General features: G+C 41.4%; 1 protein-coding gene across 1 annotated transcript; it reads left to right on the top strand.

The window, feature by feature from the left end:
* Window positions 1-5,090: 5,090 nt before the first annotated feature.
* Window positions 5,091-15,088, top strand: LOC134446207 (SLA class II histocompatibility antigen, DQ haplotype D alpha chain-like). Its single transcript, XM_063195520.1, has 6 exons — window positions 5,091-5,191; window positions 6,073-6,321; window positions 7,154-7,438; window positions 12,895-13,176; window positions 14,336-14,449; window positions 14,818-15,088. The coding sequence occupies exons 1-6, from the start codon at window positions 5,128-5,130 to the stop codon at window positions 14,982-14,984; spliced, it is 1,161 nt and encodes a 386-aa protein (XP_063051590.1). The 5' UTR covers window positions 5,091-5,127; the 3' UTR covers window positions 14,985-15,088.
* The last annotated feature ends 356 nt before the right edge of the window (window positions 15,089-15,444 follow it).

Raw genomic sequence — 15,444 nt, 5'->3', positions numbered from 1 at the left:
AAAAAAATATTTCAATCTTTGGGAAAAGAAAAAGTAAAAGGTGTCATTACATTGGTCATACCATTGGCCAGGCAAATGCAGAAACAATTTTAACCCTAACAACAATGTTTGGTCCCATAGCCCTCAGTTTTCTGAATGGATCGATTCCATTCAAATTCATTTCATGTATCATGTCAGTCTGGCTCTTCAGTAACCTGTGCAAGGTGTTTGGGTCTTTTTACATCGGTGTGCGTTTCAACTTTTCTTCACATTGAACTTTTACATTTTGAGTCTGCACCTGGCGTAGATAGATTGGTGTGAGATTTGAATGCAATCCTATGGAGAGTAGTATGATCTGCTTCAGTAGTCACAGTGCATGTTGATATGCATGTTTCTTTTAGGTGTAATTCAGATTCCCAATGTTGACAGCATTCATGCATTCCTAAACCATGTCAGTCCCACGACCATGCTTGACTATTGAGAGGATAAACTTTTTTGTAAACATCACTTGTTTAGCACCACACATGCTTGACACTATCTAAAGCAAATTTGTTTATCTTGGTCTCAAGAGAGATGAACAGACCAAGGATATGGATCACTGGAACCAGGGCCGCTGACAGCTTTGGTCGGGCCCAGGACAAAGTCATATGAAAGGGCCCCTACAGCCCAATACATATAATGTAATGAGGACCCAATTCTGGCCCCCCTCTCTCCCTGGGCCTCGGGACAACTGTCCCCTTTGTCCGCCCCTGTCAGCACCCCTGACTGGAACCATGCCGTGTGGTCTGAAGAGACCAAGATAAACAAATTTGCTTTAGATGGTTAACCATTACACTTAACTCAAGGCTACACAGGATGAATACAGTCAAAAGTGAGAGGAGTCCCGATTAAAAAAACACACACATTATAATCATTCTTTGATAATATGGGGAAATAAATCAGTTGATTGTTTTTTGTCCTAACCTTTATTGAACACAATATATCTTAGCCAATAGGCCTATGCCAGGCACGCTCAGTAATAACGACTGAAATGGTTAAGTCCACCTTCGAATGATCAGTTTGAATTAAAGTTTGTAGCTGTTGTAGGATAGGCCCCTAACGATGACAAAGAAGAAATCTGGGTTTCAAAAACGAAATGAAAGGCAACATTAGAGACAGAGAGAGAGAGAGAGAGAGAGAGAGAGAGAAAGAAAGAGAAAGCCCATTGGGAAACTCCAACTCCCATTGTCATTGTGACACAGCACTCCACAGCACACAAGTGAACACTGCACACAACGAAATTGCATTTATGCCTCACCCGTGCAAGGGGGCAGCCCTCAGTGGCGCCCCATGGGGAGCAGTGCGGTGGGCCGGTACCATGCTCAGGGTACCTCAGTCATGGAGGAGGATGGGGGAGAGCACTGGTTGATTACTCCCCCCACCAACCTGGCGGGTCGGGAGTCGAACCGGCAACCTCTGGGATGCAAGTCTGACGCCCTAACCGCTTACCCATGACTTCAGAGAGAGAGAGAGAGAGAGAGAGAGAGAGAGGAAATGAAGCAAAGCAACTGTTGCATGATTACTTCTCATTTTCTATCTTTTACTTTAGATAAAGCTATGCGATGTATGCTGGTTGACCGTCAGGTAACATAGCAAAATAATATAGAGAAAAAACACATAGCAACCTTCGCCTGCTCAGACTATTTGCACCCTTTAGATGTGGAGATACAAACCGCCAAATACTTTAAATGCAACAATTTACGTAAAGGATGAAACTTACTTTCCACCAATTACAAGCTTTTCATAACATGGTTAAAACTAGTGGTGGGCCGTTATCGGCGTTAACGTGCTGCGACAATGTGAGACTCTTATCGCGCGATAAAGAAAATATCGCACGTTAATCTATACTCAAAATATGGGTTTGGAGTTTGGGTATGCACGTCACCATAGCGCTTGATTGACACGCTTTCAGACTGCGCTCCAGTCGCTTCTCCTCTCCACCTGTTGCTATCAGCAGATCTAAATATGAACAGGGTTTGCATGCTGAAAACATTAATCTCTCTGCCGTGGTAGGTGTTGTTTGAGTGTTTTTTCATAAATGGTAGACTAAAGAGACGTTATTGTTTGAGGTGAAGCATAGGGAGACATTGTGTGAGTAGCCTATCAGCCCGACATAGCCTAGGCCTACATTTCCTCACGCATTGCATGGAACACATAAACATTGCATGGAACACATAAACAACTTCCAGAAATCTTGCCTGTGCCATAATTGCAAAACATTCCGTGTGATAGGCCTATGCATTTTGAAGATTGTCAAACTGAAACTGCCAATATACTCTCGCTGAATGTTTGTGTAATTGTGTTGCGATCACGCATTTGCGAGATACAACAGACGGTAATAATAAACCTTGCGGTTGCCGCGCTTGATTTGTTTTTTCAAACTGAATTAATTTCAAGTTGTTACTCCTCGAGAATTCTTACTCTGAGAACAACTGTCGGGTTTAGGCCAAATCCCCAAAGGCCAGTTGCCTGGCTCTTGCCCGACCTGTAGTTCCGCACAGCTTTGTGAGCTCCACTACTAGGTCTGGGAGCATGTAGCAGAATTCCATTTCTACAGTCAAAAAAAAAATCGCAGCATTTATTGCTTCAATATCAACAAATTCTTTTCTGTTGATCTCTAAAGCGTCAATATGGTCTATAATATGACCTGTGACTCCTCAATGTGAGCTGCCAGTGATATTGAAGTGATAAATGCTCGGCATTATTTTTTGAGTCCAGAAATTGAATCCTGCCACATGCTCCCAGACCGATGTGTGTGTTTGGAGTGCCACCAGGGGGCTCCAGAGCACACACACGGAGGTCTGGTAGGAACCAGGCTAAAAGGCCAGTGCTGTAGGTTCTAGAAATCCAGCCTGGAGCTGTGGGCTGCTGTGCGCAGAGCTCCTCCCTCTCTTAAAGGAGCGGCTGCTCTTTTTAACAGTCAGTGGCAGATTCTCTCTCTCTCTCTCTCTCTCTCTCTCTCTCTCTCTCTCTCTCTCTCTCTCTCTCTCTCTCTCTCTCTCTGCCCATTAGAAATGCTGAATTGTTGAGGTCATTTTGTTTAAATAGCCTAATTGTTTGATAGATTTATCTGTAGGGCCTATTCGCCTATACAACTTATAGCGCTGTTCATTCTGAAATTTCAGTATCTTATAACTGTAAATGCTTCCTAACATATTTGACACACTTTACAAATATTGCAGTGATTTTTTTCATCACCAAGTATCAACATGACCATTTTTTGAAGATGAGATGCATTTGGAAAAAAATATGAGCTCTGATCTAATGTGCCATCTTTCTTAAGAAACCCCAAGGTTTTTTTCGGCATTATTTCGCTAGCGTGCCTATTCTGAATGAGCCATTTTGATATAGATTAATCTAGATTAATCTAGATTAATTTCATAATTACAGTGAGATTAATCTAGATTAAAAAAATAATCTATGCCCACCCCTAGTTAAAACATTTTTTATGTGCAAGCAATTTGTAATGTGCAAGATTTACATTGTCCTATGACATTCTAAAGTGGTAGTAGTATTGGCGCATAGAGATAATAACCCAGTTTGAATGAAAGCTAAGATGTTTACCTTTGGGTTGGTAACTGGTTTCCAGTACAGTCATTCAAGTAACAGGCATGAAGCAGCAGCAGCAGCAGCAGCAGCCTATAACTGGCAGACACAGACTTGCCTGTGTTAGCAATGTGTGGTTGCTCTGAAGAGAGCAATGACATCCCTACCCTGTCATATACACTATGGTCAATAGAGGTCAGTCTAATCTCAATTGTTTGCCATAATGGTGTAGTTCTACAAATGTTTTTTTTATGGTGCAGATCCCACATTATAAAGCTGGTGTTACCAAAATGGTAATGTTTTTTTCGGCTATATATATATATATTTTTTTTTTTTTTAAGGTACTCCGTAGAAATTCCAATTTCAAATGTATTAGACTAATGGCAAACTTTCATCCTATTCTTGTTTTTCTGCCTGATGTATGTGCTACCTTATTCTGCCTACACTATGATACCTGCGTAACTTCACCTGTGGAAAGTGTGAAACTTGGCGGTGTGCATGTCTGATTGTATATCTCAGACCCACATGCATAAAGCTGCCACCACCATATGATCCTCCATCTACAAAACACAGTTAGCCTACATGTTGATTTTTAAGTGACACTGAAGCATAGGCCTTCACAAATAAAGGCCATAACATTATTTCAGTAATTGACAAGATACATAGCACAACAGTAAGAAGCAAGAGACCAGTTATGTAGCCTACAATGGGGCCTTTTGGTGGGGAACAACTTTTGGTGCTCGGGCCCAAATTCAAAATCAACATTATCAGCAATCCAGGATAAAGTTCTGCCAGATGGAGTGGTGTGTATGCAGCATACGGCATGTTATTGATTTAGCACAGTGATTTCTTTGAACTTGCACTGTGTAGGATTGTGGCCAGAGAAGGTATTGCAACTATAGTCCTCCTTGAAACTTTGCTGCCTATTGTCAGATTGGATCTTTTCATTAATATCTACTAAATCACAATCTATTATTTACTAGTAAGTAAACTTTTCTACAAAACTTTTCAAATTCACAGTACTGTTGGGGAATACAACGTACTGTCTGACAATGTTACAGAGTAGTGCAGTGAAGTGAAAGCAAAATCAGGTCCTTATCACGTGTCCCAGAAGGCCACAAGTCCCAAAGGCCTGAACAGACTGAATTCTCTCACCTGCACCCCTTTCACATGCCTGGCACAGGTAGCATACCTTTATTAGTCAACAGGTTAAAAGGCACTAGGGCCAGGAAAGAAGTAAATTGATCAAATAAAAAAGACCCATTCTCCTTTTTGGAGGCCTAACAGTGTTTTTTCTCTGGGCCACTTTATGCATTGTCTTATCCTTTAGGCACACTGAAAACTTTCATGAAAACGGGTTGACTCAAAAACATACCAGGAAGGGGAGGACCTGAAGATCACTGAAGTTTGATAGGATTATTCACCTAGCGACACATGATGGTCTACAAGAAATCATTATCTCATTGGCTGTTGGACGACTCTGTCTCTCGAGTCTGCCTGTGTGTGGTCTGAAAGACTGAACTACCTCACACTCCGTTCAACACTGAGCTCCCGTCCACATCTATGAAGATGGCTTTAACACAAATATTACTAGTACTCACTGGGATCATATGTACAGAGACTAAACGTGAGTACATGGTTTTTACCTTATATCTGCTCCTTCTGTCTGTCAGATATTCCTGTGAAGCCTGAAGCATTAGATTAAGTTCTTCTGTGTTTGGTCTAACAAAGACCACAAATACAGAATACCATAGAGACTATTTATTACCAAGTAATTTGCATTTACAAACAAAGGGCTATGGTTATTTAGTTATTATTAATTATTTCAAATATCATTTATATTACCTGTAACCATCTGTCTTTCAGAAAATATGCCTTATTGGTGGTGGTGCTGGTGCTCAGTCTGTGACAGGGATCAGGATGTGGCCAGGACCTTTATAAAAGAGACTGTATAAGAATAATAGATTTTGGAAAAACTCATGTAGACTTTTCTCTGCTGATAATGCTGATGGTGCATCAGTGGTCGATGTGGACCTGGCTGTGGATGGTGCAGGTGGCGATAAAGAGGACATAAATGGATGGGGACCTTAGAACAAGAGACAACAATAATACAATAATAATAATAATCATCATCATCATCATCATCATCATAGCCATACTCATAATCATAACAAAAATAATAATAACATGATTTTTGGTTAAGCTGCTACTGCTGTGTTTGATGGTGTTGTGTCAGTGGTCCATGTGATGATATGTTATTGGGCCTGTTCAAATATTACAGCCTCCAAGGCCTCCAAGCTGGTGGCAATGGGGACATTTGTCCCCCAGGCCCAGAGAGAGAGGGGGGCAGGATTGGGTCCTCTTTACATTGTAAGTATTTGACTGGGGGGGGGGCTTTCAAACGTCCTTGTCCTGGGCCCGGCCAAAGCTTACAGCAGTCCTGGTTGTGTGTAAAATAATATGATTTTGGTAAAACTGTTACTGATGCCTTTGGTGCTGGTGTTTCAGTGGTGCATGTGGACCTGGCTGTGGCTGGGTGTTCAAGCTGCGATGGAGAGGACATGAAGGGACTAGATGGGGAGGAGATGGCACATGCAGACTGGCAGGCGAAGAAATACGTGATGACCCTGCCCGAGTTTGCTGACCCTTTTACATATTCGGAGGGCACGTATGAGTCTGCAGTTGCACAGCAGCAAGTCTGTAAAGCGAACCTGGACGTTGCCATAAAGGCTTACAAATATCCACCTGTGCCACAAGGTGAGTTACTGTAAAACTGACAGCAGCAAAAAACATTATCATGCCTCATTATGCATCACAGCTTTGTGTAAACATGTTAAGGTCTCCTCAACAGAGAGGTCGGGTAAGTATTCAGATTAATGGATCCCTTAGCGCAGCACTATGGCTCTCTGTAATGTCATAGCAATGTTGTTATGATGTAATTAAGCATTTTCAGCAAGTGAATAGGGTCGCCGGCGACCCCTGCTGCAGTAAGAGGCTACAATCTTTCATGAACACTTTGAAAATAATTATCTAATTTTCAATAACACATATACAAATGTTTATAAGTTAGTCATAAATGTTATGATAGCACAGCAGACACAGTACAACCACACCAAACTTTTGAGTATCAACATTACTGACAAGGAGCCATTAAAGCAAACGGTTAACAGTTCTGTTTCTGAATCCAGAGTGTAGCACTGATTTCTTATAACATTGGAGTGTTTTGACAGTTTTTGACCACTTGGCAAGCCTATTCTTAACAATTCTGTTTTTAAATTCAGTTGAGATCACTGTACATCACATTGATTTTTAAAGTGGTTATATTAACGCTGACAATTGCTGGATCCCCACCAAAATCAATTAATCAATCAATCAACAAAATCTACTCTTTTTGGCGTTAATTCATCACTGGGGTGAATTTCTCGAAAGCATAGTTGTTAGCAGTTAGCAACTTGGGTAGTAGCCAATGGAAATTACATTGCAACCAATAAAGTAGCTACCGGTAGTTAGCAACTACGCTTTTGATAAATGCACCCCTGGTCTTGTCGCTGTGCTGTTACCTCCACTCCTCACACACTCCCCTCCTCAGCTCCCCCGATGAGCTCCATCTACCCCAGAGATGACGTGCAGCTGGGCACTGCCAACACCCTCATCTGCCTCATCCAGGGCTTCTACCCTCCACACATCAACGTGACCTGGACCAGGAACGACAAGCCCGTCACGGCAGGGGTGAGCACCAGCCAGCTACGCATGAACGTCAACGATGGCACCTACAGCCAGTTCTCCACCCTGCAGTTCACTCCAGAGAAAGGGGACATCTACACCTGCACTGTGGAGCACTCGGCACTGGACAGGCCACTGATGAGAGAGTTCGGTAAAATGTTACAGCAAAGATAATAATTAAACTAGTGCTAGTGAGCTTGGTTTGTTTGGGAAAGGGTCCTTTAACCTCTTTAACAAATTGAAGGCTGCAGAAGTTGTTTATATGTGTGTTTCAATACGTACTGCTATTGTGTGTGTGTGTGTGTGTGTGTGTGTGTGTGTGTGTGTGTGTGTGTGTGTGTGTGTGTGTGTGTGTGTGTGTGTGTGTGTGTGTGTGGGTGGGTGGGTGTGTGTGCATGCGTGGACATGACCGTGTTGATTTCCTCAAGCCACAATACATACACCTGACTCATGGTCTGTCTGTCTGTCTGTCTGCTGATCTGCCTGTCTGTCTGTCTGTCTGTCTGTCTGTCTGTCTGTCTGTCTGTCTGTCTGTCTGTCTGTCTGTCTGTCTGTCCGCCTGCCTGTCTGCCTGCCTCCTCTACAGATGTTGAGGTGGCGAGGGCCAGTGTTTTTCCGTCAGTGATCTGTGGAGTGGGTGTGACTCTGGGAGTGCTGGAGGTAGCCATTGGAGTGGTCTTCTTCATCAAGGGACGTCATGGCCACTGAAACCATCTTCGTCTTCATCTTCATCCTCATCTTCATCTTCATCTTCATTTTAGTTTCAGTTTTGCCACTCGGCAGCCCAGCGAGTTCTCTCTAGGAGTGTCCCTTGGAGCCCACCCCAACAGCTGCCTGTCTCCCACCTCTATGTCTCTCTCTGACCTGGACAATTAACATTTATTGTAATAGAAAGTCATAGTCTGAAATGCACTGCTATAAAATGGTGAATCATTTACAGTCAGATGTTTTGAACATGTGGTCCTGACATTAAATGATAGCAAATAATCAACCTTTAGCTACTATGCTAAGCCCTGGAACCAGTTTCCAGAAGTTGTATGAATGCACCCACCATTGACATTTTTAAATCTAGACTCAAGACAAAGCTGTTATCCGTTGCTTTCATATAGCAGCATTTTTAATACGTTTTGTTACTTTTATTCTTTTTTTATGTGAAGCACATTGAATTGCACTTGTGTCTGAAATGTTAAAATTCAAAATAATACATTTTGTGGACTACATTAAAAAAATACAAGTAGCCTATTGCCTTTCAATGGGACTTTTAAATCTTTGTTAAATCTTTATTTTTATCATAAAGGCAATACAACCTGCCTGGTGTTTACCTTACATACTGACAAAAAAATCCCCATTGAGGACAATAAAGTTTCTAACTAACTAACTATGAAATTGAGACCCATTTTTGGGCACTGAAAGGATGACGCCCATGAGAAGAGAATGCTACTGCACATATGACAGTGTCAACCACCAGTCAATATATTATTAGGATTGCCACCTTTGACTGACCAAAAAACCCTGGACATTTCAATAATAAAAATGTAATTTTGCTTGTAAGCAATGGCTCCCTTCATTCAATGTCCAAACTATATTCTGTCCCTTGGACAGACCATTACAAACCATAACCATCAGGCAAAACCTTGCTAGCAGAATTTTGTGAACTTCTATGAAATGTATTGAATATGTATTACATTTCCCATCCAAGGGCAAGGCCGACTGACTGATTTATTGATTCATTGACTGATTCATTGATCGATCGGGCATGATATCAATGCTTAAAGAAACAATATGAATGAGAACATTATCAGTCATTAGAAACCTAAAGCCTTGTACAAACTGTTCGTCATTATAGAAAGCGAATATATTGATGATCAAATGTCTACGCGGGAACATAGGCCTACTTTTCCTTTAAAGCAAAAGTGCACAACTGACACAATTGAATACATACATTCAAGTTAGGGTTAGAGATACATCATGGGGGAAGAGTAGGTGTTATACTACAGAGATCATATGACCATCTACACGTAAGCCAAGGCAGGTATGTGAATATTTTTGGTAATATAGTGTATTATGAAGAGCCTAATGTCTTTCCAGTAAACTGAAACAGGAACTTGAACAACACATTCAACAACACATTATACCAACACAAAGCCGCTGACAGCTTTGACTGGGCACAGGGCAATGTCATCTGAAAGGGCCACCCACCTAATACAAACAATGTAATGAGAACCCAATTTTGGGCCCGCTGTATCCCTGGGCCCTGGGACAACTGTCCCCTTTGTCCCCTCTCTATCGGCTTTCTTGTATCTACACACTACAACAAAAAATAGTATTTCTCACACTAGATTTTTCAAATGTGACCCTATCTCTATTTATGTCGTCTTCTTGCTATTCTTTCTTGTTTCTATCTCTCTTTTCTACTTCTCATTTTAACTCCATCTTTAACATTGATGTTTTTTCCATTTGCTAAGTACTCTGAGCTGCATGCCTTGTATGATATGGTGCTATACAAATACAATTATTATTAATATTATTACTGTATTACAAATACCGGTAGGCTACGTTATATTTAGCAGAACATCTTCGGAAAGTCTCCAGAACATCACCAGTTCATTCATGTGGTTTATTTTGTTTATTTAACTGAAAAAGGTCATGTCATTTTTAGTTCATCATCTTGAAACTACCGTTCTTTGTCAGATACTATTATAACTTTTGGATCCTCATTTCAATTCCTCAAATCCGCGATCATTTCTCATATTCCATAGTTTTAAAGGCACGACCTGCTGCACTGCCACCATGAAGTTCCTCTTTCGTTTCTCAGCCAGAATAGGCCTTCCCATGTCAGCTGTTGTTTAACAACAGGGTGTCAGAGCAATACATCTGATCAGATAAGATAGTAGGCTACTTAACTTAAGCCAATCAGATAAAATGTGTCACACCATTCTTCCCTGAATTTATATAGGCCTACCCAATATATAACCAAATACTTTTATAACTCTGCATAGCCTAATGATTTTTGGCACTAGTGCACTATAATGCTGTACAAAGAAGTCCGACAGGTGGACAAAGATGTGTCTGATGGTGGCGAAGATCGTGTGTTGGCCGATTTAAAGAATACGTTTCAGACGGACGGACGGACAGACAGACAGAGCGATAGACCGACGGACGAACATACCCTCTTATAGAGATGCTATAGGACGCATCTAAAAAGGGCAAAAAAGAGCCAAAGGCATATGACCCGTGTCACTTAAGATTGACTACTTGGGTGACACTGCATTAGTGTTGCCACTTATGCCAGTTTTGCCTGATGGTCATGGTTTGTAATGGTCTGTCCAAGGGACAAGATATAGTTTGGACATTGAATGAAGGGAGCCATTGCTTACAAGCAAAATTATATTTTTATTATTGAAATGTCCAGGGTTTTTTGCTCAGCCAAAGGTGGCAATCCTGGTGGTTGACACTGTCATATGTGCAGTAGCATTCTCTTCTCATGGGCGTCATCCTTTCAGTGCCCAAAAATGGGTCTCCATTTTATAGTTAGTTAGTTAGAACCTTTTTGTCAGTAAGTAAGGTAAACACCAGGCAGGTTGTATTGCCTTTATGATAAAAACAAAGATTTAAGACAAAGAATACACATTTACCCAGATAGGCAAGACAGGACAAACTATTCAACAGTTCCACTCAACGTTCAAATTCACTGGTATCACACAATGACCAAATGCAATGATGCGCTAAAACGCTGTCTGTGCAAGTACTAGTTGTCGTGGGCAGACCCAAGGCTGTCATGGCTGTTGGACATAGTAAATATATTGGAAAGCCTGCACCCAAAAAGCTAGAAATATACCACTGGCTTAATACTGTCTACTAATGTCAAAAACAACACATAGAGCTTTCTACTTTGATAGGATTGCTCATAGATGCATAGTGAACTTATTAATCAAAGTAACTTCCCACTCTATTGTAGTCAAATCGAGTTCTGCATAGCAACTGCTGATTGCATGTGTGCTGAACACGGATTGGTCCATTCCACAGATTTATTTCCTTCAATCCTCTGTTTGTCTGAGTGTGACTCTCAGAGCGTGCTCAGAGCATGGCAAGATGGCCACATCACAACATTTCATTTGTCTGCTCATCATCATTCTCGTCTCCTCTCTGTCAGGAGGGGTTGGTAAGTCGTCAACTTCTGTGTATTTTAAAGTCAGTTAAGTCCACACATGTAGTATATGGGAACTTACTCGGTATGTCAAGATGTTTACTTTTGAGCATATGATTGTATTTGAATGTGTGTGGTTTTGTGTAGTTGTCTGTGTTGAATATGTGCAGTTGTGCTAGCGATACTTAATGACATGCTTCTAGCACAGAGGTGGGGAATTATTTTGCCCAAGGGCCACATTGGGTTTAGAATATTGACCTAATGGCCAGATGTTGCTGTCAACTTGTGTCATTACATTTGAAATTCTTGTCCCTGTGGGCCAGATGAAATGGCTCAGTAGGCTGCATGTGGGACCCAGGCCCAAGTTTGCCCAGGTCTGTCTCAGCAAATACTGTATAGGCCTACATATTGATAAAGAGACTGATATGCTGTAAGGGTTAGTGTAAGTGTTTAGTTGAGGCATTCTAACAGGGTTATTTTTGTTTGCAGATGGATGTGATGGTTATTACGCCTCTGTCACAGATCGATGCCTATTCAGCTCACCGGAGATGAGTGACCTGGAGTATGTTAGGTCATACTGGTTCAACAAGGCTGTTTACATAGTGTTCAACAGCACAGTGGGGAAGTTTGTGGGATACACTGAGTTTGGAGTGTATAATGCAGAAAGATTTAATAATAATACAGCAATGCTGGCTCAGATGAGGGCAGTGAAGGAGAGATACTGCCGGCCCAATGCCCAGAATGACATTGATAACGTACTGACACAGACAGGTAAGTCAAGTGAATGTACATAATATTGATAATAGATGATAATCCTTTAACATTGTTTTTAACATAGCGTTATAAATTTGCTGTTACCGGAATGGCAAAGAACAAGTCGTAGTGCGTTATAATCCTTTAACATTGTTTGTAACCCGTTAAGACATAGCGTTATAAATTTGCTGTTACCGGAATGGCAACAAACAAGTTGTAGTGCATTACTGAAACACCTGTATTAGGCTATGTCATAGCTGTGTTGTACTATGATAGTTAACTTTTCAATGACTGTTACAGCGTTCCAGTGGTGGAACGGCGTGCATTATGGGACTACATTATGTTATTATTATTATTATCATTGTCATCTTCATCATCATCATCATCATTATTATTACTATTATGTATACACACACTATAAGCTATGTACGTTATTATGTATACACACACTATAAGCCCTATAATTAAGTTTTTTATATGAAAAAGCCAGTAATTGAATTTTATGTAGGCCCTATGTATGTATGTATGTATGTATGTATGTATGTATGTATGTATGTATGTATGTATGTATGTATGTATGTATGCATGTATGTATGTATGTATGTATGTATGTATGTATGTATGTATGTATGTATGTATGTATGTATGTATGTATGTATGTGTGTATGTATGTGTGTATGTACCATTCTGATATTTCTGTCTTGCAGCGCCACCAGTGGTGAAGTTGAGACTGGGGAAAGCGTCCATTGGTGGCCAGCCTGCCATACTGGTATGCAGCGCCTATGACTTCTACCCCAAGATGATCAAGCTGACCTGGTACAGAGATGGCAAGGAGGTGACTGGTGACGTGATATCCAGTGAGGAGCTGGCTGATGGAGACTGGTACTACCAGATCCACTCCCACCTGGAGTTCATCCCCAAAGCTGGAGAGAAGATCTCCTGTATGGTGGAGCACAGCAGCCTCAAGGAGCCTCTTGTGCTTCAGTGGGGTGAGGCTGTCTCTGTCTGTCTTTCTGTCTGTCTGTTTGTCTGTCTGATCCCTCTGTCTCTCTCTCTGTCTCTCTCTGTCTCTCAGCAACTGTTTGGACTTCAGTGAATATTATGCAAATTGGCTATGATGAGGTTCGACGACAGCTGCCACAGCCAATGGAAATGTCGGAATGCTTGCATTCAGGTTTTAATGGGCATACTCTGATGCTTCTATCGCTCGTATCCAGGGCTTTGAACCGTTATTTTTTTCCAAGCGTTCCATTCCGAACAGAAACGGAATTATAACGTTTCCGGTTATGAGTTCCACCAATAAATTGACGTTCCCGAACCGGTTAGAACCAAAAAATATTGTTCCCGGAACGGTTAATTTCGTTCCTGTCAGCTGATTACTCCCCATAGGCCTAACTGACCAAGAAAGGCGGAAATGCAAATGAGTCAGCCTACATTCCAAACTGTTTATTCAAGCGGATGAAAAGAATATCCTCCAGAATTTTGTCATTCAGGGACGACTTAAGTGGAGAAGCGCAGAATAAACCTCAATGATGAAAATGCGTGCTCCACGCTGACTTGGGTCACGGGGAGCACTATGATGGACATTGTGAGTTTGTGCATAGCCTATTTGAAGCGGGGATGGACGCCCAATTGCGTAGAACATTCTCGGTGCGCTTTATACGCGCTTCTCTGCAATGTCTTACAATGATGCAATGGAAACTCTGCCCTTATGTATGACAGTGGTTTATCTGATGTGGAGTGGAGATTTTGTAATCCACTGCTCTCTCTCCAATCAGTCAGAGAATGTCTGATGTCACACAGGACGTGAACCTCAGCCGTCATGGTAACGTGTGCAGGAAAATAATTACTTTTTTTTTTTAGTTTGAGGAACGGTATTAACCGGTATTAACCGGTTACCATTACTTTTAAGTAAGTGTTCCCGTTCCAGAACATAAAAAATAATAAAGTTTCCGATTTCGTTTCTGTTCCCTGTAAAATACAAAAAGTTCCCGGTTTTCGTTTTCGTTCCTTGAACCGGTTCAAAGCCCTGCTCATATCGCTCTTGCTGCACAGTCCAGCAATTATCTGTCGCTTAATCTTGTCACCGCCTAGTGTGTTTGTCCGGTAAGGTGTATACAGACCAATGATGATGTGATGCTTTCACAGACCCCTCCATGCCGAAGCCAGAGAAGACTAAGATCGCCGTTGGAGTAGCCACCCTGGTACTGGGCTTCATCATGATGGTGGCTGGGTTCATCTACTACGAGAGGTCGTGCAGAGGTTTGTAATGTGAATCGCAATGTCTCATTAGCCTGACATCCCCATCCGTATACACTAAAGTCAGTTTACAAACAAAACTAGAACGAGTATGAGTATGGTAAGACAAGGGGTCAGTTTCTCGGAATCGTCGTTGCTAACTGCAATTGGAATTTACATTGCAAGTAAGTAATTTGCTAACGTAGTTAGCGACAACAGCGCTTTTGAGAAATGCACCGCAGGCTAGTGTCTGATGGTACAGATGTCTACTCTATTGGCCATTACATTGGTCGGATGCAATCGCTTTGCATTGGCCTACATATTTTTCACCACCTTAGCACGTATGTGGTCTCCGTGTAATAAACTACTTTCATTCATTTCTTTTTCAACAATCTCAGTATCGGGGGCTAAGATGAAGAAGAAGCCTGTGCTGTGGGGTCTCGACGTGGACACGGCTCACAAGGGCATGAAGAGTGCCCTCTGGTGGCTCAATTCTGTTACGATGCGCTGTGACGACACACCAGTGAAGACTCCTGCCAAACTTTGCCAAGAATATTAAAACATGCATAGCTGTTAAAAATGCTACTATTTTTTCCAAATGTGGTTGTATGGAAATGTTCTTGTTTAGCTAACTTGAAATAAAATTTCATTTGTGGAAAAGAGCAGTTGTTTCCGCTTGTTTCTAACATGTAACATTATCGTAAACACACAGACACTACTAGAAGCTACTTCTACTATTACTATTAGGAGTAATACCATGGACATACTGCAGGGGTGAACCTGTATAACCAGAACGCTGCTGCAGCCTTCTAATCCATAGTTGTGAGTCTCACCTGTGAGCTACAATTATACTCCATAAACTGACTCTATAATCAAAGTAATTGTTCCAACCACACACTGTCCAGCAGAAGTTCCAAACTTTTTTTGGCCAGGGACCCAATTTTGACATTCCAGATTTACGGTGACCCCATACTTTTTTTTGCATTAAAATTTACAACAATATTTATGAATTTTTGAGA

The sequence above is a fragment of the Engraulis encrasicolus genome, chromosome 3, assembly GCF_034702125.1.
Source record: "Engraulis encrasicolus isolate BLACKSEA-1 chromosome 3, IST_EnEncr_1.0, whole genome shotgun sequence".
NCBI classification, from domain to species: Eukaryota; Metazoa; Chordata; class Actinopteri; order Clupeiformes; family Engraulidae; genus Engraulis; species Engraulis encrasicolus.
This window is presented reverse-complemented; position numbering and strand designations above follow the sequence as displayed.

Bases quoted from the DNA above. Each gene is read 5' to 3' on its own strand.
- LOC134446207 (XM_063195520.1), top strand. From the start codon at position 5,128: ATGAAGATGGCTTTAACACAAATATTACTAGTACTCACTGGGATCATA. The intron at 5,192-6,072 runs GTGAGTACATGG...CTGGTGTTTCAG, and splicing joins CATATGTACAGAGACTAAAC to TGGTGCATGTGGACCTGGCT. The intron at 14,450-14,817 runs GTTTGTAATGTG...CTTTTTCAACAA, and splicing joins CTACGAGAGGTCGTGCAGAG to TCTCAGTATCGGGGGCTAAG.